The 23,620-nt window shown below is 37.7% G+C and overlaps 1 protein-coding gene across 2 annotated transcripts in view; it reads left to right on the top strand.

The window, feature by feature from the left end:
- LOC105675135 (alkaline phosphatase-like) overlaps window positions 1-23,001 on the top strand; it is a 181,594-nt gene extending 158,593 nt beyond the window's left edge. For both annotated transcript variants that reach the window (XM_012372026.2, XM_012372016.2), the window contains 2 exons: window positions 10,237-10,358; window positions 17,627-23,001. In XM_012372026.2, the coding sequence (XP_012227449.2) occupies window positions 10,237-10,358; window positions 17,627-18,031 (527 nt within the window). In that variant the 3' untranslated portion in view covers window positions 18,032-23,001. The remainder of the gene's footprint in view (window positions 1-10,236; window positions 10,359-17,626) is intronic.
- Window positions 23,002-23,620: the final 619 nt, after the last annotated feature.

Genomic DNA, 23,620 nt, shown 5'->3' with positions numbered 1-23,620 from the left:
TCGGTTTTTATTTGAATATGCAAAGCAATTTTTTCCGCTTTTTCCACGAGGTCATAATTGCGATCGTTATAAAGCAAAGAATCGCGCTTCAAATTCAGAATATTCGCTTTAAGCTATATTTGATTTTTCATAATCGATAAGCCGATACATGTAAAAAAATTTAAGGCTTGTAAATTGCAAAATATACTTATTTTAAAATCATTATTAATTTTATAAATTTCACGAAAGCACATAAAACTTATTTCATATAACAGCTAAAAATATTTAACTAAAGTATTTAGCTGTTAGAAGAATTATAAATAAAAGCAGAAATTTATATAATTTATAATATTGTTCAAGCAATAACTTTTTTTTGCATTTTGCACAGATCTAGGATTGAGAATCGTATTTTATCTATAAAAGCAGTTTCTGGAAATTTGGAAGATTTTCAAATCGCTTCATAAAATAATGAAAACGCTCTTTCGTAAAGCAAGAAATTTCCGCTTTGCTTTTCATCGAATTTAGTGGTGTTGGAAATACTTGATCTTATGTCCCCGTCTTAAACCCTAACTGCATATACGGTATACATTCGTGGATGCGATTACGGATATCCTGGCAATAAGCGCGATCGAAGCCGAGGCATTTGAATCGCACGTTGTCCATCCGTGGATAATGTTTTCCGCCGCCATAAAAAGCATTTCCGCACTGAGTTATGCACGACTGTTATTGAGTACACATCAGTGCGTGCGCATAACCGCTCATATAAAAACCGCTTTTTACAACGGCGACTGTAACGGGGCTATAAAGAGGCTACGCTGCGCGATTTTCAGTACGGTATCCTCGACGATGCCAGCGGCTCCATTACGGTCAAACGATATCGTATAAAAGCTGAAACTTCAACCAGTTCTCTCTCTCTCTTCCTCTCTCTTTCTCTCTCTCTCTCTCTCTCTCTCTCTCTCTCTCTCTCTCCCTTTTTGCGCGCACAGGCAGTTACAACATTCCGATTTACGCTATCAGCAATTTCACCAAATAATTGAAATGCGTGACTCGCGTTATCGGAATCGACGACGGGTTTTGTTCTCTTCACAAATTTGACGATTTCTATCATCAATTCCGCAACAGTGGCAAAAACATATTTAAAAACAAAAACCAGTTATCGTATTTTGGACTAAAAAACGTCAGTGAGAAGTCAACGAAAAATTTTAAAACCTGAAAAAAACGTATGAACGATTTCATTTGTTATTTCTGGTTATATCTTGTAGAAATGATTTCAAAATAGTCGCAGATCGTATATAATTGTTTATATTTAAATAATTTTTAAATAAATTGGTATGTTTTTTCAATTCTCAGATTTGTTGAAAATATTGTCGAAAAACTTTGTTATTTAAACAAATTTAAAAACTGATAGTTTTGTTTTTGTTAGATTATCAATGTATACATATATGATATTTTTGTAAACTGTATCACAATTCGTAGATTATATTTAAAAAAATGTATAACATTCCTGAGGAAAATTGCAATTGGTTAATTTAATTTAACCTTTTAATAGTTTTCAATTAAGGAAATCACATTAAATAAATTGAAAAATATTATCTGTAGCAAGCACGCGTTTATAATTATCCAACGTCAATCGAATTTGATCACATTGCGTTGCGGAACGGTTTGGCTTCCGTAGATTTACCCATCCTTGCTTGCATATCCTCGCTTGTAGGATCCGAGATGTAACGAAACTGGATTTGATCAAGAGAAGGAGGATCCACTCTCCAGTGTCTCCCAATTTAATTTACTTGCAAATCCTTTTGGAATTCCAGAAAAAAGAGAAAGGGCCTAATCTCGTTTTTGCAAAGCTGTTTTGCAAATTAGATCTAAAATTATTATCCGTGATAAAATAATTAAGTAAGTTAAATTACGACTTTTAAAGTTTAATTAAATTAAATTTTAAATAATTACAACTGGTGAAAAAAAATGGAAAAATGTCGCATTTTATTATTGATATTTATAGATTTTTAATTTATATGTTTTATTTATCGTCGAAAATGGCGGTTTTCGAATTATTTCGTATGTAATCTCATTTAATTGATTTTTGAAGGATTTATCTTGATTTTACTATTTGCATGCTGGCATTGTCAGGGTTGAGTTAGAATTGTAGTTCGACGGAGTAATCGGGCAGACGAGGCGTTGAGTGGCCGGTGTGTCCGATGTATTCCGAAGCAGGAAATAAACGCAAGTTCTTCAGGACTTGCAAAACTCGCCCGGAGCGTATCCGCGTCTGAGTGCGATAGCTAAGCTCGTTTATGTGGAACAGCAAGTGGAGCAAGAAAATCTTCAGTTCTCGCTTCTCATTCCTGCAAGCGAAGCAGTTTCCATTCAAGTACCTGGAGCATCGAAAAATTATTTGCAGCTCTCACGTTATTAATCGATCCAAAGAAAAAGAGAAAAGAGCGTCTATAAAAATTCTTTACGGGATTGTGTGTGCGCAAAATTAATATTCATATTCATTCAAATTAATTCAATGTATTCCTGCGTTGAATATAAATATACGTAGAAATAAAAATGATATAACTGATATATAATTTAATAATTTGGAATATTCTTCGAATAAATATATTTGATTTTTCGCACTTTGATTTGTGATTATAAATTTTTACGATTGCGCTATTTTCTTCTTTTATTTTATTGAAATTAATTGGACAAAAGTAGTATAATTGCGTATATATCTTAAATTTCTGAATGTAGCATTAATTTATTATCGCGATGGGAACAAATAATCTTCTCGTTTTATATAATGCATTTGAAACTTTGGAACATGGGAACAACATAATCTGATATTAGAAAGCGTCGCTGTCAGGACCATCATTCAGGACCATCGTTTTGAGCGAGAAAATATCAACCCGACGTGTCTCCGACGCGGCTTGAATGAAATGAGCCCGGTCATCCGAAGTTCGCAACAATAGACGCCGCCACTTGCATATGTATCATTGTATCCGCCTCCGGTTTTAGAGTTCTATACGGGATGACCAGGGGATGACGCGTTTCTTCTTTCAAGGGGTTTCTATAGAAATAGCTAGGCGAGTGATTTATGATCATTGCATCGATCAATTAAGCTTAGACCACAATCTCAGAAAGGAGGATTGAGTGAGAATTATTCAAGTAGGATTTAAAAGACGGATTGAAAATATGATAAAACGGGCAGAATTGCAGACATGTCTCTTTTGTCGTTTCTCTAATCTATTTTTCCTCAACAATACCGATACGATGCATTTCCATCTGCACAACTAATTGTGCGCTTTGAAGCATAATATTTGATCGTAATAACTTCTACGTGACACTCTATGAAGTTTGCAAATCTTTCAGCTATTTAAACTCCGAATATTGAACACGTGTTGCACACATTTATCTGAGAATCCTCGTCGCAACTGCGATCTATGCGTTGCAGCTGGCGTGCCGTTAAAAGTAGTCCCATTAAAACTTAATAATACCGTTATCGTACCGTAAAATATAAACGTGCATTGAAACCAATTCCACCGAATCCTTTATGAGTCCTTTGTTGCGATTATTTTATAAATAAAATGTTTAATCATACGAAGATGCATCTAAATGTGACGAAAAAAGAAATAATGACGCAAAGATGGTGGAAATAGCACATGAAGAGAGATGATGTAATTTACAAAGGTTTTTAAAAACCCGAGGATAAAATCTTTTTGTTTCGGAAACGAATGGAAAATAAACTACATTTTTGCTAATTGTATTTGCGAAAAATGAAAGCAATTAACGCAAAAAGAAAATAAACAAAATCTGCACAAAAGCATTCTTTTCTTTGCGGTTTAACTTTGAAGATACACTTGCGCAAATCGCAGAGTGGAAACATACATGCAATCGTGCAGTTTGCGCGAGTTGGTAACGGCTGAAGCGTTTCCTTCGCCGAGCTTTCCGCGAGACAGTTGACGTCTTAATGCTTTCACGAAAGGCAACGCGCTGTAAAGCTTTTAATGAGTATATAACGTACATAAAGCGAAATCTGGCGAATTTATTTGTAGCATAGTCATTGAAAGTGTGGCTTGAGGTAGTAGAATGAATATGAAAGGCAGCAGTATACGTCAGTGCTTGCGTACACGCTGCTTGCGTTCAATTACTAAAGATCTCGACACGACATTTGACTAATTATAGTATACAATGGTATACAATTATGATGAGAGTTTTATCTTATGGGAGTAACTTTAATTAAATATAAGCTCTACAAAATTCAAAAAGAGAGAGTACTTGCATTTAAGAGCCACTGTGGTTGTTAATGTGCAATAATATTCGTCTAAATCAGAATGATATTCTTAAATTTATCTGAAAGAGAGGATTAAGTGATTTACAATTAGATTTAAATTAATTAAATGATTTCTCTTAATGGAGATTTTATTATAATTAATATAACGAAAGCGAGGATTGAAGAAATGAAGGAGTTTATATGAAAATTATTATATAGAAATAATTTTATCTTTGTAAAATATTTTGATATCAAATTGCTGATTCAAATATTAATATTTATATATACAAGCAAGAATAGCATAAAATAATATTCTTACTTTTCTGATCAATAATCTTTCACGATAAAATATGATAATTTTATGCTTTTTCTTGTGAAAAGTATCGTTTAATTTTAACAGATTAGCATGTCAATATTTTTGTAGAGGAAAAATTAATTTCAAAGTCGGAACATCTGCCTTTCAAACTTAGTAGTTTATATTATGTTTGCATTTGCGATCACAAATTTACATAGAGACATTCTATCACTTGGGAAAGTCTCGCGCAAACGAACTTGCGAAATCACTCAAGAGAAGATGGAAGCTGCGCTACGATTAATCCGCTAAGAGCTACGGTCGGTAGCTTGCCACTTCGAGCGGAAGAATGCGTCCTGCTTATGCCAATCGACATTGACTGTTGGTATTACTGAGAACCGGGCCAAGCCGGGGGAGGGGAATGCGTTTATTTCTATCGCGACAGTTTATCACCATAAATTCAGAGGGGCGCGAGGAAATAGCGTGACGTTTTTGCGAGCCGGGGTGCGCATTACTCTAGATGGCATGGAATTCAGTTAAGCGAATCGTAAACTTTTTGGAATGCCTCGAATTAGTTGTTTGGCACGTCAAGCCCACATCGACGCGCAAAGCGCAAAAAACGTAGAAACGTAGAAATTACAGCTTGCTAACCGACGTGATACAAAAAAAAAAAAATATTTCAGTCAAATAACTTGGGAGAATTAAATCTCGAAATGTCAGAAAAATTTTAGCAACACCGAAGACTTATTTTTATCGATAATATTGCGAAGGAAAAGAAGATTATTCCCATCGACTTAAAACATTAGAAATATATGAAAAAAGATATCAAGAAAAATCTCAAACACAATTTGAATGATTTACAGCAAAACTGAAATTCGTATTTATACGAAAGTAAAAATGATTAAAATAAACACTTTTTGCTTTGTTATTGTAAAAGTAATAAATTATGTTGAGAAATAATTAATTCTATAACATGTAATTTTCGTTTCTGCATATTACATGAATCTAATAATAATCTTAGATATGATCGGAATTGATTAAATTACAATATTATTGGATATTTTAGCCGCGCGGATATTTTAGGAAGTTCCGCGTTGGAATTCGGGAAATGTTCGTAAATCAGTTCGGGTATGTCCTGTCGGATCTATCGTGCCAGGACGACGAGGATCACGAGGCACGCCACGGGAGGCTCGACCCATTAACTCAGAAATATATAAGATCACGAAAGCATATCACGGAGTTGGAAACTTATGCGATAGTGGCCGCTCACGAAGGTGCACACGCCTCCGGGAAGTTAAATTACACGGCGGATCCTCGACTTTTATGTCGAGGCTATGAGAATTCTTTTATGTGCGAATATGAGGCTCTCGGCGATATCGCTGGCTGGTTAGGCGATCACGGAAACGCAAGATGGATAGAGACTCGTCTGGGATTCTTATCGAGCTCTCGATTTCTTCTACATTCGTTACGGACACTTTTATAAATGTGGCCGCTTGGTTGATGTACGGCGCGTTCGCGTTTGTCCACTCGCCGTAAGGACACAAAATGCACTCTTTTTGCGGACGCGATCGGACTGGGAACGACTTGCAATTTGTTGCAAACGTTACTAGTTTGATCCATCATAATTTCTAGGCGATATTCTCTCTTTATTTATTATTTTACGAAACATGTTATTATCATAATATATACATTTATTTTTCTAACATTATAGACTTTTTAATTAGCAGACATAAATGCTTATTTAAAAGAAAACTAAAGTAACTCGCGACTCACGAACTTGTTATTATAAGATTTATTATTTACATTATTATATTTCTAATAAATACGTCTAATATATTCTAATATCATTTATCATACATATGTTTGCGCTTTTAACGCTTTCATCTGGAGTTAAATTGGCTCAAATGTTAGCAGAAATATTAGCTTTGTTCATACCAAATGCCACTCTAAGCACTAAATTACCATTATCGACAGTTCAATTCAGCTCGCGTGAGCCGTCTCCAGCCGAACCTTTCGAAATAGTCCGTAATGCACGATACTTTAGGGCACTAATTAATATTTAATGGCGCAATATCGCCGCATAATCGGCTCAACTATATTGCACAAGGCATTACCATAACGGCATGTACTAAAACCACGATTCAATATCGTTAGGCGGCGCGGTGGACACGGTGCATGATGTTTCTTCGATGACGCGGGGACCTTAATTGCTTGCACGCAGCATTATCGCTCGGCGCGAGTTGCATTCCGCAACGTGATCCTTCGTAATTCCTTAATTTCACCTTACCGTAACTTCGTAACTAACGTGCAAGAGGCGATGAAGCATCGGACATTATTCACGACGTTCTAAAGTACGAAGTAGTTGCTATGTAAACGACTGTGGGCCAGAGAGCTATGTATATCTTACTGCGCGGAACAAGCAGCGCCATGTTGCGTCTCGCCGCTGTTTGCTAAACTAGAAGTGAGACTGTGTAACGAGCACCAAAGCTTTCTTTCGAGTTTCATTAGCTCGGACAGTGCGATCGCCGCTTGTACGCGTCTTCACATCGCTAAGTGACTTACTCTCGCATTTCCCTCTTGCATTAGCCGCAGCGTTGATTATTCCGACCGTCCTCGTGCATTATACGAAAACTTGGTGAGTTATAATTTGCAAATTACCACTTTACATTTCAATTGTAACCTTCCTTGTCTACGTTTTGCTAGATGGATCGCGTCTATTAGTATCGCTTTGTGTGCTCATTCGAAAACGCGCAGCGGTTTCTGTTTGCATCGGTATTGCATAAATGTAACACAGCTATCGCCGTAATTTCCGCCCCGCAAATTGCTTCATCAAATAGTCCCGTGTGAAAAATAAAAGTCGACTCCGCGGAGCTGGATTCGCCGCGCACGTTTTTGATTCCGCAGAAAATACTCATTTCTGTTTACGCAATCGCCGCTTTACATCGTTTTACATCCGACGGCTCGAAAACTTCGCCATCCAACTTATCTGTATCGAAAGCAACATCGTCGGCTTTTCGAAGTCACGCTCACACGTACGTCCCACTTATCCCGCGGCTCGAGTTTACCTTAGCCGGGGTCCCTGGAGGCAGATTGCAGGATATTACTTCGCCGACTTCGTGATCCTACATCTCCCCCCCTGCCGCGCCCGCGCCGTTTACTCGTGTAATTCGTGAGTTCCAACACGACCAGAAAGGAACGCGAAGGTTCATTTCGTTCCGGACGCTGTCGGGCGGCCTGAAGTAGCGGCGCATTTCGCTATTCTGACGGCGGCGTTACACGTCAGGTCGGACGTTACAGATGGGCAATTAAAGTGTTACAAGCCATCCCTCCCGTCCCATAGAAGTGCTTAACGCAAACGGAATGCGCCGTGTTTACTGTAACGGCCGACATCCTTTCTTTTCTCGCATGACTCAACGGCCTTATCAGCTATTTAACTCGATCGATGCCGAGGCGGAAAGCAATTAAAAATTTCAAGCCTTTGTAAAATTGATTAACACAATTGTCGCTTCCATTTTAAAAGACTATTATCTTATTGATTTTGCATTAGGTAATGTGATAATTTTTCGAAATAGATGTTTACGAATGAATGAGCTTTTTGTTTTTCTCCCAATTTTTCTCTGTTAATTGTGAATTAGATTTGATCAGTCTTTATTTTCCAAGTGCATAGCTAAAGCTCGACCGCACGGCGGTTTTTCAATGACGTCGAAATTGCCAGCGAAATTTCATAAACGGTATTTGATATTTCTTAACATTTACAGCATCCTTTTCAAAGATATTACAGAAGTTTTTTATACCACTAGTTACATTGTCGACTTTTCATATTTACGTAACAAACAATACACTTCATGTTTATTTATTTTAAAAATAAATAATATTGCTTTTAAATTTTATTTATCAAAATAAATTGAAAACATGTTTTTATAGTGTAAACTGTAAAAACATAACATCATATGTATTAAAGAAAATAATATTAACAACAGTATCACTAACATGTTAATAAATATATATGATTTTTCAAACAATTTACAATAAAATTTTATTCGAATTATTTTTGTCTTTTGACACGTCCACATTTTATTACATATTTATTCAACACACATAAGAGGGCAAACAATGTTCGATAAAAGGTACACATAAAAATTTTGCAGAGATATTTATAAAAAAATATGAAAAAATACAGCAATAACTTTTACTTTTTCATATAACAATTAAGAAAATTTAATCCAGCGTTTTATGTGCTTAAAGTAAGTTTCTTTTCGATAAGTTTCGGTCAACGGTTTACAAAGTATTCGCAAAACTGTGTAGTCTTCAATTTCTTATTGTAAATTTTTTCCGATAAAGAAAACTCTTAAATAGGCTGGGGAAACTCTTAAAATGCGCTGAATAAGCGGAAGTCTGAACGAGGTCGGAACTGTACACAGTGAGTGCCGCAAAATTTCCCAGTTTCGCTTTTCGTGCCAAGCTTTCATCTAGTTTGATTTGTGCCATCGAGCTTTATCGTGTAGAATTTTCACTCCGTCGCTTAAAATTCCTGGATGACAAGGAATTGAAGACTACGGTTGGAAATATTTTGCGAGAGCTTTGGATACGAAATTTATCGCGAGGGAATCTTCAAAGCGTCGAGATAAATGTTTCAAATATTAAAGCGTGAAAGAAAGTAAATGTTGCGAAAAGTTGTTGCTATATTTTTTTTCAAACGAACACTTCTGGCAACTTTTGCACTATCCTGTTTATCGGACGACCATCGCAAGTAGCAACAGTAACAATTACCACGTTCGATTGAAGACTCGCATGAAATTAACAAGTAGATTGACGGATCATTACGAGTGATTTCCTTCATCCGGACTCCTTATTTCTAATCGACCGATAAAGGAGGCACCGCGGCACACGGAACGGCGGGCGTATATGCACATCAGTCAAGAGTCATGACGTGTAAACGGCGGCGTGCAATTACTCCGAAGAAACAAGAAAGTGTTTCGGTCTATCGGGCGTAAAATGCGGGACGAGACTAAAGAGAAACGGCAGCGACCGCCTCGATTAGAGTGAACCGCCGCCGCGCGCGTTTGCACGGCAAATAAACGGTTAAATTATACATTGTTAAACGGACGGACAGGCTGAAACGGCGAGCGGGCGCGGCGGTGGTCTATTTTTGAAGGTGGCTGTGCGCGCGGAAGGAAGAAAAGCCCCTTGAATAAAACATATCTTACCGGCGGGCATGTCCCGGAGTCTTTCCACTCATCCCTTCGTACCTCATAGCCTCTACATCTTCTTCTTCTCCGCCCCCTCTTTTTTCACCCGTCCTTTCAACCATTAAGCATCCGTTCGTTCTTGGCGCGTTCGCGCCCATTTCGCGTGCAAGGCCACTCGAACTGCGGCGACCTGCGATGCCAATGCTAATACAGTAACCGTGTTGCGCCCGGCAAAACTTGGCGAATGAAGTTTCCTATTGTGGTCCAGGAAATGCCCGAATGTTCGAAGGCGTTCACCCTTTCGGCCATCATTCTGCACCAGCTGGTGTAATTAGCGCACGCACATGATGTATTTGACTTTCTTTATCAGCGAATTGAAGCGATTCGGATGATATCAGTGCGGGATGTAAGTCAAATCGCGCCGAGACAAATCGCGCTGATAAATTTCAAGTTCTCTCTTGATATATAAAACGTTTATCGATACTTTTCCTGACAAATGGATTGATTCTTTTTGTTCGCAGGCTCCGACAGCAAGGTGTCGGACGTTGATGGACAGCCCTATACAACATTGCTGTACAGCAACGGCCCGGGTTACACGCAGCCGCGGAATATCCTGCGGGAGGCTGGGAAGGATTCCACTCAGGTAAGGGAGGCACATTCTCATTTCCGTACGCGCGAAAGGCAGTTCGCCAGTGTTTATTGGATCGGAGAATGATCGAGTGGCGAAATCGAGGCTGCGCTCGAAAATCTATCACGTACCCATCGCTGCTCCGTCGTGAAATATTCTACCAAACACACTTCCGACTGCCTATCCACAACCGTGTTTTCTCGAGTATCTAAAATGCCGCGTGTTCAATGGACACTGGAAGCTTTTAATTTCGCCGGCAAGTTAAAAAAAGCATCTTTATATAAATCAGATTTAATTTATATGATAACTTTTTGTACAAAAATTTACATCATAAAAATAATGGAAATTTCTTCAATACTATAATTTTATATATTAAATAATTTTAAGGGAAATTTGATTAATTATTATAATTCTGTTTTGAACTAATTGAATTTGACTTTAATAATTAAAAATTGAAATATAATTCTGCACATTTGGTAGAAGAGATAACGAATATATAAATTCAGAGGAATTCCTTTTATTATAGCGATATTACTGAATTCTTTCGTGAAATTAATTTTCCTTCTTATAATTTCTACCAATGTGAAATTGCAAGAGGGACGCATATATTCTAGCTGGCTGCGAAAAGTTTAATAAATTAGTATGCCGACTGGTTTATTTATATTTTTTATCTGAAACAAAATTCCACCCGCATTCGTATTTATTGATTTTAATTTTTCCCGGTCGTTTTATGAGTGTTTATTCTGTTTATTCCTTCGATTGCATTTACGTTACATCGCGCAAACGTATTCCCACTCCATAGGCTTTTGCACACCACGTATTTACACGGAGATTTATACTAATCTGTAAACAAAAATATTTCAACAGATATTCACGATTTCTCGCGCAATCGCCTAGTTTCATTTTATTTTTGTATTTATGGCCTATCGAGTGGAGATATCCGCGCCCGCCGAATATTTACACTACGGATATCACCTGACATCGCTGAGTTACATAGCGGAATACGAGGGGTGCATCATTCTGCGCTTCATTCGTACTCCGCTTTACATTATCATGCCGAACACGTACACGCGTGCAGTAATTTCGTCTCTGATACGGCGGGTGGATTTCAACAAATTTTACGTGTAAATCCTGTTACGCCGCGTATAATTACGGTGCCGCCACCCTTAAACACAATGCAACACGTTTGCCGCGAGATTAATGTTATAGAAGGCAAACTAACACGCAAACACGAAACACGCAAGATGCATCAGGAATTTCTCTCGACAAATCCTCGCTTTTTAGCGGAGAAGATTTTATTAGACAACTATTTAACATTGCAAATTGACACGTCGCGGATAGACCACCACGTGGCCGTATTTTTAAGTAGAATCTGAAACAATGTTAATTGAAGTTTAAATTGTCGGGATATTTAATATTCAACGAAAAGTTACGATAATGGAGCATTTTGCCCATTAACTTTCGCCGAAGTGTCTGTAAGCGCGGTACGAAACGCGCCATTTCTCATATACTTTGTACAGCCGGACTCGTTATCGCGTATTCGCGATATTAAAAATCCAGCTCGTCGAGATTACAAAGTAGCAATTCGCGCAATCTCCTCCGCCGGTCGCGCGGCGCTCGCGGAATGCATTGAGAAAATTCGCTCTGAAGTTATAAAAGGTATCATCTGGCGGTGACTCTCGAGCATGATTATTCAATTTCTCGAAATGCTCCGTCAGAGTGAATCGTCATAAGCGGTAAGTGGCCGGGGCAGAAAACTGATTAAAATCTGGACGGGCTATCGGGGCGATAAATTGCGTCTGCCTTTGCCTTTTCCCGCTCATCGTCCGCGATCGTCGCCGGTTGCGAGGACGAGATATTTCGTCATTTTATGCAAAATTGAGGTGGCAGCCGTAACGAGGGTATTACAAAGGCTCTGACGTAGGCTTGTACATATATCGTTATTGTGGAGAATGTTTGCATACATGAACCACACAATGTGCGACCCTAAACACATCCTTCAAATTTTATTCCGATTTCATGTATGTATACGTACCTAAATTAACTGCATTGTTCGCGTCCAGCTTCCTTTAGTACAAGAGAAACAATTCTATTCACGGAAATCGAAATTACGAACAGGAATTGAAATGGCTTATTTCTTCTACTTTAATTATTCGATGTCTCTTGATCACAGTTTATATCATTTTCGCAAATTTTTATCGAATATAAGATATCGATAAAAGTATAATAATAGTAGTAGTAATAATAATAATAATAATAATAAATATAAGAAAACGTGCATTCAAGCGATATTTGCGTAAAAAGGAAATTAATAATCTCGAGAAACATTTTAGTTGTTTTTCTTCAAGAATGCAGAAGTGCATATAATATAAAGCAACGCGCGAACGAGCGAGTTATTAAAACTGAAGAATTCTATTTATTTCTCATGAAAAATATCTCTTTTTACATATAAAAACGCGAGGGTTTTTGAGAAATGTTGCGGATTATAATTAGAATTGTACAAATTACAACGCATATCTATATTTAAAGATTATTAGGCGAGTTCTAATTGTAAGCCGTGCCCCTGCGAATTGTTTTACCTTTTGCGCAATTAGACTGGAAATAAGTTTCTATATAAACTCCCAGCGCTGCCGTTATATCTATTAGAATGCACGTAATGCTACTGTGGATGTGCGTGGTTCGCGCTGGAGAGATGCTTAGGATAGTATTGTATAATACTGTTACGATAGCATCGCGTAGCCCTCGTAGACCCGCGCGTGTTTGCCGCATTTCCCCAAACTATCACATAAAGGTAAATTCGCATAAATCGATAACGCGCGCGCAGCAAGAAGCGGCCGTATTTTACGCGCGGGAGATTGCGTTTTACGAAAATGTACACGGCGTATGTCAGGTGTGCATTAAGCGCGTAAATCTGGATCTACGAGGCCGGTATTAGCAGCAAATCTCGTGACCGTAGCACGAAGTGTGTAAACGTGCAGTAAACGTGCGTTTGCGATGACGCCGAAGTAAACAGCGACCTAATTTTCGATCAAAATTGTTTATCTCGCACAATTGATGCACACCGCGCTGATTTCGAGATATTCTGTTCCAGAGATTGATGCGAAAAAGCGATAAAAATGATATTTATCTTAAAAAAATGTTCTACGAAGATACAACTTTTCGCGCATTTTTATATGTGTACCAACGTGGAGCGATAAAAAGTAGGTGAAGTGCGTTATGATCCATCTTGGTGATTAATGTTTGCAATCATACGTCGAGAATTAATGCTCCAGATATCCGACGTACAGATTAAACACCTTGCCAAGCTGATATCGAGCTATTTAGACGTCAATTTTCTCTTGCGCGCGCATTACAGCACGTGAATTAATGAGAATATTTTAGCTTCGATAATTCGTCCGTGTGCGCGCATCGGCGCCTCATTATTTTCCTTTTTTTTTTTTGCTCGGTATATTATGCGCTCTTGCATTCTTAAAGCGCAAAGTAGTGCAAATCCGTTCCACTCTTCACGGCCGACTTCACCGTGCTCGCAATTCACCCCGCATGAAATATCCGCTACTTCTAGATATCTTAAAGCAACCCCCTTTGCGTTCGTTGGCGCAACCGGAAGGTTTTGCCCTGTGTAAAGCTTACTACCGAGCTTTCTTTCTTTTATTTTTACTTTAAGGTTTATCTTAAGAAAGAGAAGGCAAGGTAAGAACATGAGACGCGCTACGGCAATTTAAGATCCTGAAATGTAATTTTAACGTGGAAAAATATAAAAATTCTGAATAAAAATTCTTTTATTGCGCGATTTATATAAGTGATTAGATTACTACACGCAAAAAAAAATAATGTTCTATTAACAGCGATCAACTTGAATTGATCTTGTCCATTCCAGCACGGTATTTGTTTCATTAATACTGTTATTGAATTAAATTAATAGATTTATTCGTTATACGATAAATTGAACGAATGATGCAACATTACTCTTCTTCCGTGTGGAATACGACAATTAATATCGATAACATATACGTAACAGATATAGTTCATATAATTAAATTTGTAATTACATTTAAAAAATTACAACGATATGAATTTTTTATTCTGATTTTTTCATTGTAGAAGACATAATAAATTTTAAAGTATATATTCAAAATAAGCAAACGAAAAACACAGCGTTCATTATGATTGTATTTTATTATATTAATATGTTTAAATTATTACACGTAAAAGGTAGTATGCTCAAGATTTCTTTAATAAATCTAATGATTATCGTTTTTATATTTAATCCTCGTGTTTATCTCGGCTCGAGTGCTTAGTGTCCATTTTGTAGATTTTATTATCAGGAATAAAGTGTGCGAGAATATCTGGCTCCGCTATATTTCGAGCTTTCGGATTATCCAATAGGAACACGGACCTCGGGGTGTACTGATGGTGGATAACGCTAACCACTTACGATATTTAACGCTCTCTCGACAGACCATAATTCCTTTAAGACGTTATTTTCCAGTTACATCCAGCCCCAACAAACCCGCCTAGCAAGGACATTGTCTTATGCATTGCCGCTGATAGAATTTCTCTCGAGGGGATTTGTAAACACTAGCAGAATTTTGGGCAAATATTAATGGAGTCTTTATTTGTTTATGAAGCACGATTATTCACCGCCCTAGTATTATTTTAGCATTATGTTTTACATATATTTATTGATCTCCACGGGATTACAGTTTGTTGATATATGCCTATTCTTATGCTTTAATAATATTATTTCGCAAATATTTTATTGCAAAGTATTCTTTCAAGACTTGATATATTCAAATTTTTTTATTTAAAATTTTTATCAAATTGCACTTCTATTTTTATATTTATTAATTGTTGCAAAATTTATGTCCATTTATAATGTACTTAATATAAATAACTTCTTTGCTTTTATTTTAGAAAGTACAACTTTATTCTTTGCTCTATTCTCTCAAAAATTCAGCGAACGTAGTGCACCCCTTTGCATTTTTATCAGGACTAAGAGTGCTTACTGGAATTATTGATATTTTGCTTTTGATTATACTTAGTCTTTTTGCATGAATAATTTGCTTCCGCCTTGCTTGAATTTAGCTAGATTTCAACATCTACAAAAGAACGCTAAATGCAAAATATTAAACAAAATTAAACAATATTAAACTATTATTTAAAATATGTCCAAATTATGATAACATCTAACGTTGCTAAAAATATATTTTTGCATTTTTACAAAGGTAGAAAAATTGTGTCCATATTACTAGATGTAAAAAGAAAAATAACTAAATCTAAAGCTTTTTATTCGCGACGCTTATGGATGCATCACAGATTGATTTCAAATCTAGCTGGTTTTTTTTATATCGAACTCGAGGAAAGTTTTGCTTGGGAGATATAAGCAAAAGAGAAAAATAAAAAATAAGTACTTCCCCATCAGCGCCACTAGAGTCGCATTCCCCGTACTCATTGTCTCTCCTACCAGCCTCGTTCCACCCTCATTGCACAAAACCACTTCTTCACGAGTCGACCGCACCACTTCGGGACGTGCCGTGGCCTTTCATCTGATCGTCGAGGCGAGATCGTGGCAAAGGGTGCACGGTGCCTCGACGAGAAGGAAATATTGTGAGAGAATTTCCTTTTTGCAGCAGCGCGCTTCATTTGAGCCGCGGACCAAAAGCCGCGGGCGGAATAAAATGCAGAGGAAACTTGCAACAGCGTAGTTAGAACTCGCGGTGATACTTTTCCGAAACAATTCTTTTAAATTTATTCTCGTTTTAATTTAAAAATGAGTCGTTTTCTAAGTAGTTCAATTTTAAAAGACGGACTTTAATAAAGAAGAGATGAGAGAGAGACGCGAGAGAATAATATTTATTTCAGTGTTTGAGCTTTATTGGTTCCAGCGCTGTAAGGCGAAAGCAATAAACAAAAGTATAATTATAATTTAAAAAAAAATTCAGTAAACCGAAAGTCTCGTGCGAAAAAGGGCACCCAATTTGTCTTATTATTGGAGCAGCTTTCATCTTCTTTCAAAACGCTCAATAATTTTAATTTCAGAAATTCTTTCCGTGGAAGAAAAATTTCATTTAAAAACGGACAATTAGTCAAAAAAGTTTTCATATTTTTCCGGTTTACTAACCGCGCATAATAAAATATAACTTTATCGATCTTATATACGATTCATATAAAACTTTTGTAGTTTACACACGGAAGAATTAAATTGCCCTCATAAAAAAGCTTATATTCTCACATGTTTTTAAAAAAACATAACCGTATTTTTCTAAGAAAATAAGTTGTGTTCTTTCACCCGCACGGAGCTATATAGAGACCACGTATACTGTATATACGTTTTTGCGACAATTTTTCCGCTACAGAGATAACTTGTTTCAATTTACATGTAAAACGCCATGAAAAGTTATACTGTCGTTTCATTACTACTATATTCTATATAGCCGTAGTTAAACGGGCTCGATTCATTAAAAAATAATGCTCCACTATCCGGCAATTTGCGGAGTAATATTCTCGGATAAAACGATCTTCAACACCTTTTCAACGTTAAGACAAAATTTTTTCCGCCATTTATCTTGACTCATAGTGTTCGCGTTAAAATATTATAGAAATCACATCCTTAACGAATGTTTTGTAAGATGTCGTTTCGCGAAATATTGTCAAATGTCGAGAGACGCGTAAATTTGGAGACTCTTATTTATTTTAACGCTGATTAATATTTAATATAATCTTTTATATGCTTTGGTACATTAGATTTTATACGAAAAAGAAATGCAGTCTATTATAAGTTATAATTGCGAAACACTTATTTATATAATTACACATTTATATGTAAATGAGTGTTTCGCTTGCTTTGAAGTTTGTCTACTTTTATATCCTATTCGTGACTACACTCCATGCATTATAATCTAGAATTGTCAAATTAAAAACGGTTTATTTAACCTACTCGTTGATTATTTAATTCATTATTCCATTTTCATCTCACGCGCGATCTAACTTTAGTCGTCTCGTTGCATTGCGATTTAAAATTATTAAGTTATATATAAAAAGGCTTTATTTTAACTTACTATTTGATCGTTTAAATCATTATTCTGTTTCTGCCTCACGCTCTAATATTAGTCAACCATTTATAACTGTTACTCATCTTTGTGCAGCGTCTATTTATATTGTCTTATCGATTTCGAGCCACCTTCCGGACGACGATCTTCCGCAAAACCAGGAAAAATCCCGCACAATCTCCTCCGTTCTCCATTTAAAGGGGCAGTAATCGCATGTGACGACTGTAATTGCAGACGGCCGGTGTGCCGAGGGCGTGGGCGACGCACGGGGGCGAGGATGTGCCGGTGTTCGCCGTCGGGCCCCTTGCGAACGTCCTGTTCTCTGGCAGCATCGACCAGAGCTACATACCGCACGCAATCGCCTACGCCGCCTGCCTGGCCCATCACGCCAGCCGTTGCTCGCGGGACACGAACAGCACCAGCGCCGGCGACACAATGAACGCGGCGCCGATAAGCTGTCCCTCGGCGGAGCCTAACAGCGCGGCGATATCCAGCGACGTGATGAACGACCAGGCGCGAAATCCACCCACGAAATCCGTGGCCGGTCCGCGTCGCACGCCCCACGGCGGCCTCGTGCTGCCGCTGCTGCTCCTCGTCCTGCTGATTCCCCTACGGTGTCCCTGCGAAAGGACGAGTTAATGCTCCTCTTTTGCGTTCGAGGAGGGAGAGGGAGGGATTGTCTCTGTGTGACGTCACAGGTACACGACAGTGGAAAAGCCGTCGAAATACCCGTGTCCTGACGCGGACGTCCTGACGCGTAATAACGGGCCGATGGAGTGACCGCAGTGTAAATTTGACGAAACGAGACGCGGGACGGGGCGACGGACGGGTGGAACGCGAGAGTGGTCGTTCCGAACGAGTGGTGTGCTGGTGTGCGTTCTCTCGGTGACCCGTTAAATGGATCGTTTGCCCTGCGATGTCACACGCTGCAGAGAACCGCCGCGAGTGTGTCAGCGCGAGTGGCGACAAGTGCAGCGCGAGTGCCTCTCGAAAAAGGGCGAATTTCGAGGGCGATCTAATGAAATCGATTCTCCGCGAGCGTTTCTTCTCGTCGAAGAGAATGTATTTCTCGTACGATGACAAATCACGATTTCCGCTGTGCGATGACTGTCCGCGTGACGGATCAAATGATGTGCGCGCGCGCGCGCGGTCGCATCGTTCGTTCATCCTCTTGTGCACTTTCAGTCCCGTGTCTTTAACCTGTTCTCAGGATGTAGTCGACTGTCTCCACTTCGCGTAATGGTTTAATTGGTACGAGTCCTTGTTTGAGGTCGTCTAAAGACTCTGCAAACTTCCCGCTAATGACTCGAGCTCTTTCAATAAGGAGATTACGGACTAAGTTTCTCCGCTTATTCGTTGTTCAAGATTTTTAGAAAGCTGCTGAAAATCGATCGATCGATTACACCGCAACGGCTATTAGTGTTTGACAAAAAATATTTTCACATCACGGTTTTTTTACCGATTAAAGGAGATAATCCCTGCACAAGAGGATTAATCACCGATCATCTCGTGCCTCTGATTGACTTTGCCAAGTATTTCGGAACTATCGCTACTTTTTGCAGCAACAAACTCGGGAATCTTTCGATTAAAATTCGGATTTTGCTAAAGTTTATTATTCAAAATCAAGCGAATCTCTTTTTTGTTGAAAAAACAGTTGTATTACGAAATATGTGTTTTAAGACTTGAAATTTTTGTCGGAATAAACGGCGTGAGATTTTTAGAGCGTTTTCTTTTTTTGTTAATGAACATCGGCTTCGACTTGTAATTAATCAGAGAAGATGAAAAGTCGGCGATGATTCTGATGCATTCCGCACATCCCTTCGTTCAACTCTCAAGCGGTGAGTTACGTAATTTTCGACGCATGTTTTGGCGGAGAACTTTCCGCTGTTGCGGTGGCACGTTACAACGAACCGAGTGATAACCGCGGCCTCGCCAATCCGGTAAATTAATTCCAACGAGCAGATCGCAGTGCAGAAAGTCTCTCGAGTCGTCGGGAGTCAAAGTAAACATAAAGTGTAAATACGTTAGAGACAAAGTGAATACAGTGTATAAATATCCCGAAACACGCGCGTCCTCACATCGAATGTAAATTACAGATAGAATTGCAGGTTTAATCACCGAATCGAGACTCTTTAATACGCGCTATTGTTGCTAATTATACTTCATTCTCGCGTACGATCGTTTGCTGATTGCGGCCGGAACTTTTTTCGCCCATATAATCCGTTTCCGCCGTATATTTGTTTTGCATTGCGCGCGAGTGATTGGCAGGAAACGGTGGCGCAAGTTGGTATTTTTCACTTTGCAGTGTGCAAATTAATTTTCAAGCGCAACAATCTTGCCGCGGCAAAAGGCTCGAAACGAAATCAGCCGCGCTCTGTTCTGTCCGATTGATCAGTCAAAATAAACAATCGCTAATTTTCGATGAGACCACTCTGTTCTCGGCGATTGTAATCGGATGATACATCAGTGCTGCTGTGTTTTGGAATTCATTTGTAATGTATAGCAGCATCAAGCGAGAATCGAGAGAGCCCAGCTGCGGGGCTCATGTATCCGTGACTAGCGCCAGGGGAATTGCAGCTGCGAGTCTGGAGGTTCCCTTGCTATTCAATTCTCCAGAATACGTTCTCGCAAGGAGAGCGTTCTCCCAAGTCCGAGTTTCCAATTCCGCTTTTGATGAGGCTATATGAATTTTATACCTTCGGAGCGTTTTGGGTGCGTGCGTTAGTCGTGATTTAACCTTTACATGCTTAATCGCGACTTTGATTTATGGTCTCTCTGTAAATTGGCAAGCTAATTGCGCCAACAGTTGCTGTTTCAGCTCTTCCAACTAGCGGGCTAATGAGGTTAAAGCCGTGCATGAGAACATAAAAATACGCGTATCATTTATCTCGAATGTAAAAAATGGAAGATATCTTGCAAACGGATACGGTGATGTAACATTTGAATATTTTCGCTTTGAATTTCACAGAGTTATTGTTTCATAAAGTACTTTTTTACTTTTTAAACAAGATTAAAAGATATTTTTTTAGTAATTACATTTTGTCTGTCACGTTAAATAATATATTCGCAATTGTCTCTATCGATCAGCAAGTATAGTGACAAAACTGCAATAGATTTTGAATTTAATTTTTTCCATCGAAGATATATTTCGACGAAATTCACAATTTTATGTACAAAAAAAGGAAATTCTTTTTAAAAATGTAAGCACACGCTGAAGCACACAAAACTTGCCGAGTTTTTCACAAATTTGTACGCATCAAATAATATTTTTACCTCGGACTTCCGCACTGCATCGTGCACATTCTTGAATAGTTACGATTTGTTTTTTATAACATCGAAGTAGCTATAGCAGTTAGCGGAGATATTGATGGGTTTTGCAACCAATGGCTATTTTCGCTTTTTCAACATGAGTCGATGTATAACAAAAATATTGCAACAAGCTAAAAAGCTGCCATGCATTTGTTAAGAACAGCATAACGTGTTTTACGTGGAATATAAAAGGAACAGGGAAGATATTTCAAAAGCACCAGCCGCGAACTTCGCGGAGAAATGAGGATACAACGTAATGCAATATGTTAAATAATAGCAGCTGGGGAGAGGTTGAAATAACGGCGCGGACTTTGGCAGAGTAAATTTCTCCTGAAGTGTATATTTCTCCGGTACACGATGTCGCCTTTACGATCGCGTGGTGACTGCGGCGTAAAAAGCGGGAGTTCACGCGCGACGTAAATTTTCTTCCGTGCGCGCATCTCGTGGCCTCGGTTTGTAAACAGACCTCGTAAACCAGTTATACCGCCTAGAGGACAACGAATGGCCGAGAGTGTTTCACCGCGTGTTCAAAACGAACGGAATTTGCGCACTCGGCTGCTTGATATTCCGACGCGAACGACCAAGATGTTCGCGCGACAATTACAATTTTCATGGCCCAGCATGGATCTTAATTGCAAATACCGTAAGAAATTGAGCTGTTAAACTGAGAGCTATATACTGCATTATCTTTTATTTGATGAAGGACAGCTCCATTCGAATCACGAATCACTGCGTTGTTACAGATCATAGTTTATACAATCTTTACAAATTATGTTCCCGGTCAAAAAATTACATAACGATGTTTCTTAACAAAGAATAAAATTATTCTTCTTTGATAAAAATATCAACATTGGAAATAAAACTTTGAAGTTATATAACCAAGTATAAATATCAATTTTGAAAAATTACATATTAATAAAAAATTGTATTTTTAATTAATATTTTAAGCAGAGCTTGTTTTATTAAAATTTTAATCTGCGGCGCAGTTATTAAAATATTTCATGTTCATATTTCAGAAGCCACACGAAAGAAATATTGTTAAATTATATTTGGAGTAAAGAAACTTTAACAATTTTCAACGATATTTACAAAATACTTAATAATAATTATTTACATTATATAATAATAATATATTACTTAATTTGAGACATTGTTTTATATATTACAAATATTACAAATTTACTGTAGAATATAAAAGTTATATTGTACATTTATTGTTCATTATCAAAGTAAATGCTTTGCTCTTTCTTGAGCACGTACTTGAAGAATTTGAAGAATTCTGATTAAGAGCGAGAGAAACGGGACAAGACAGTCGCTGCGTTTTTCTCAATGGTCTGAAATATTTGATTGCTATCTGAATGCAAGATATCGAGTAGCAATTACTCACCGATCGATAGACATGCCATCCGTTGACACGTTATGTAAAATTGAACTGCGGATCGTAACGAGGTTGAAAGAACAAAACGGGCAAGACTATGAAATGAAGGTACTTGTGAATTGTGTTGCATCTTGTTAAACGCTCCGTACAATTCGACTCTAAATTCCTCCGACTCGCATTTGCGCCGTTTAAAACTGGAGTAGAAGTTTAATCTAGGAAATTGCTAACAAGTGCGTATTTTAGTTGCACCGCGTTCTAGGTTGAGTTGCGAATTACGAATAATTTAAACTTTAAATCGGGACCGCGCAGAGTTGTACTTACAGCGAAGTTGTCATAGTGCGCTATTGTTACAAGCTGCTATCGTTTCGCAGCTTACATGTGGACTTACAAAGGATTTCGATGATGTACAACGCGTAAGAATGCGTTAACGGAAGGGTGACTTTTAATGGAACGAAAACGACTAGTGATCACCAAAATTATACAAGATGTTATTTTATTAACACTTGAAAATATAATCGTGAAATTAATTAGTTTAATATGATTGAAATTATATAATTATGATACGCAAATTCGATGTTGTGTGGTTAACGACGCTGTCATTGTCAGTCACTGCTGATTTCTGGTTAATTTTAAAGCAAATAAATGAAAATGCGTCCAATTTGTTCAACTACATAATTTGAAATGTTTAATCATGAACATGTGGCGCGTGATGGTCAGCATATTACAACCGAGCTTACACTTCGCGTAACTTGCGTTTAAATAGAATTTTAGCGATGAATCACGCGAGACCAAATTACAACAAAAGAATGGTACGACTTCACCAATCTATATATTTCTGTAAAGAACGTCAACACGAATTATTACGAATGTAATTTACTATAGATATCTGTATACTATTGTTTCATAAAAAAGAGGAAAAAGAGACGCACATGTTTTGTCAATATGACATGTTATCCTTTCTCTCTTCATACATCCCGTATCCTTCTTTTCAATCGCAATAAAGAACAAAATCAAACATTTAATTTCCTATTTAACTCTTTATTTATTAACGTTATTATGTGCATTCCACTAATGCGTATTGTATTATTTATGTTATAGATATAAATAATACAAAAGAAATATTATATATAACTAGATATCAACAAAACGCCAACTATAAATATATTTATGGTATCATGATTAAATATGAAAGCATCATACATTTCGTGATAATAAAATTTAATATTTTATTTTGCCTAATTTAAATATCTTAAATATTTTATTTTATTGACAGGTCGAAAAAATACGGAGAGCATTTTTCTAGATCGAATAAAATTTCTTATGATTTATTCTTTATCGTATCATGATTATACGATAGGTCAAAGGTGAATGCAGCGTGAGTCCGTGGCGAGATGCCATAAATCTCCTGCATTATGATTATGTGCAGGCGTTATTTCGCGTAAGTGGTACATAACTCGTTTACTTTCAAACATTCCACAAGCGCCCATAGATCTTTCGTGGTCGTCCGCTAATGCGGCCTAGGTGTGTTGGAAGCGCCCCAT

The sequence above is a fragment of the Linepithema humile genome, chromosome 3, assembly GCF_040581485.1.
Source record: "Linepithema humile isolate Giens D197 chromosome 3, Lhum_UNIL_v1.0, whole genome shotgun sequence".
NCBI lineage: Eukaryota > Metazoa > Arthropoda > Insecta > Hymenoptera > Formicidae > Linepithema > Linepithema humile.
Note: the sequence above shows the minus strand (reverse complement) of the source record. Positions and strands in the feature narration are given on the sequence as shown.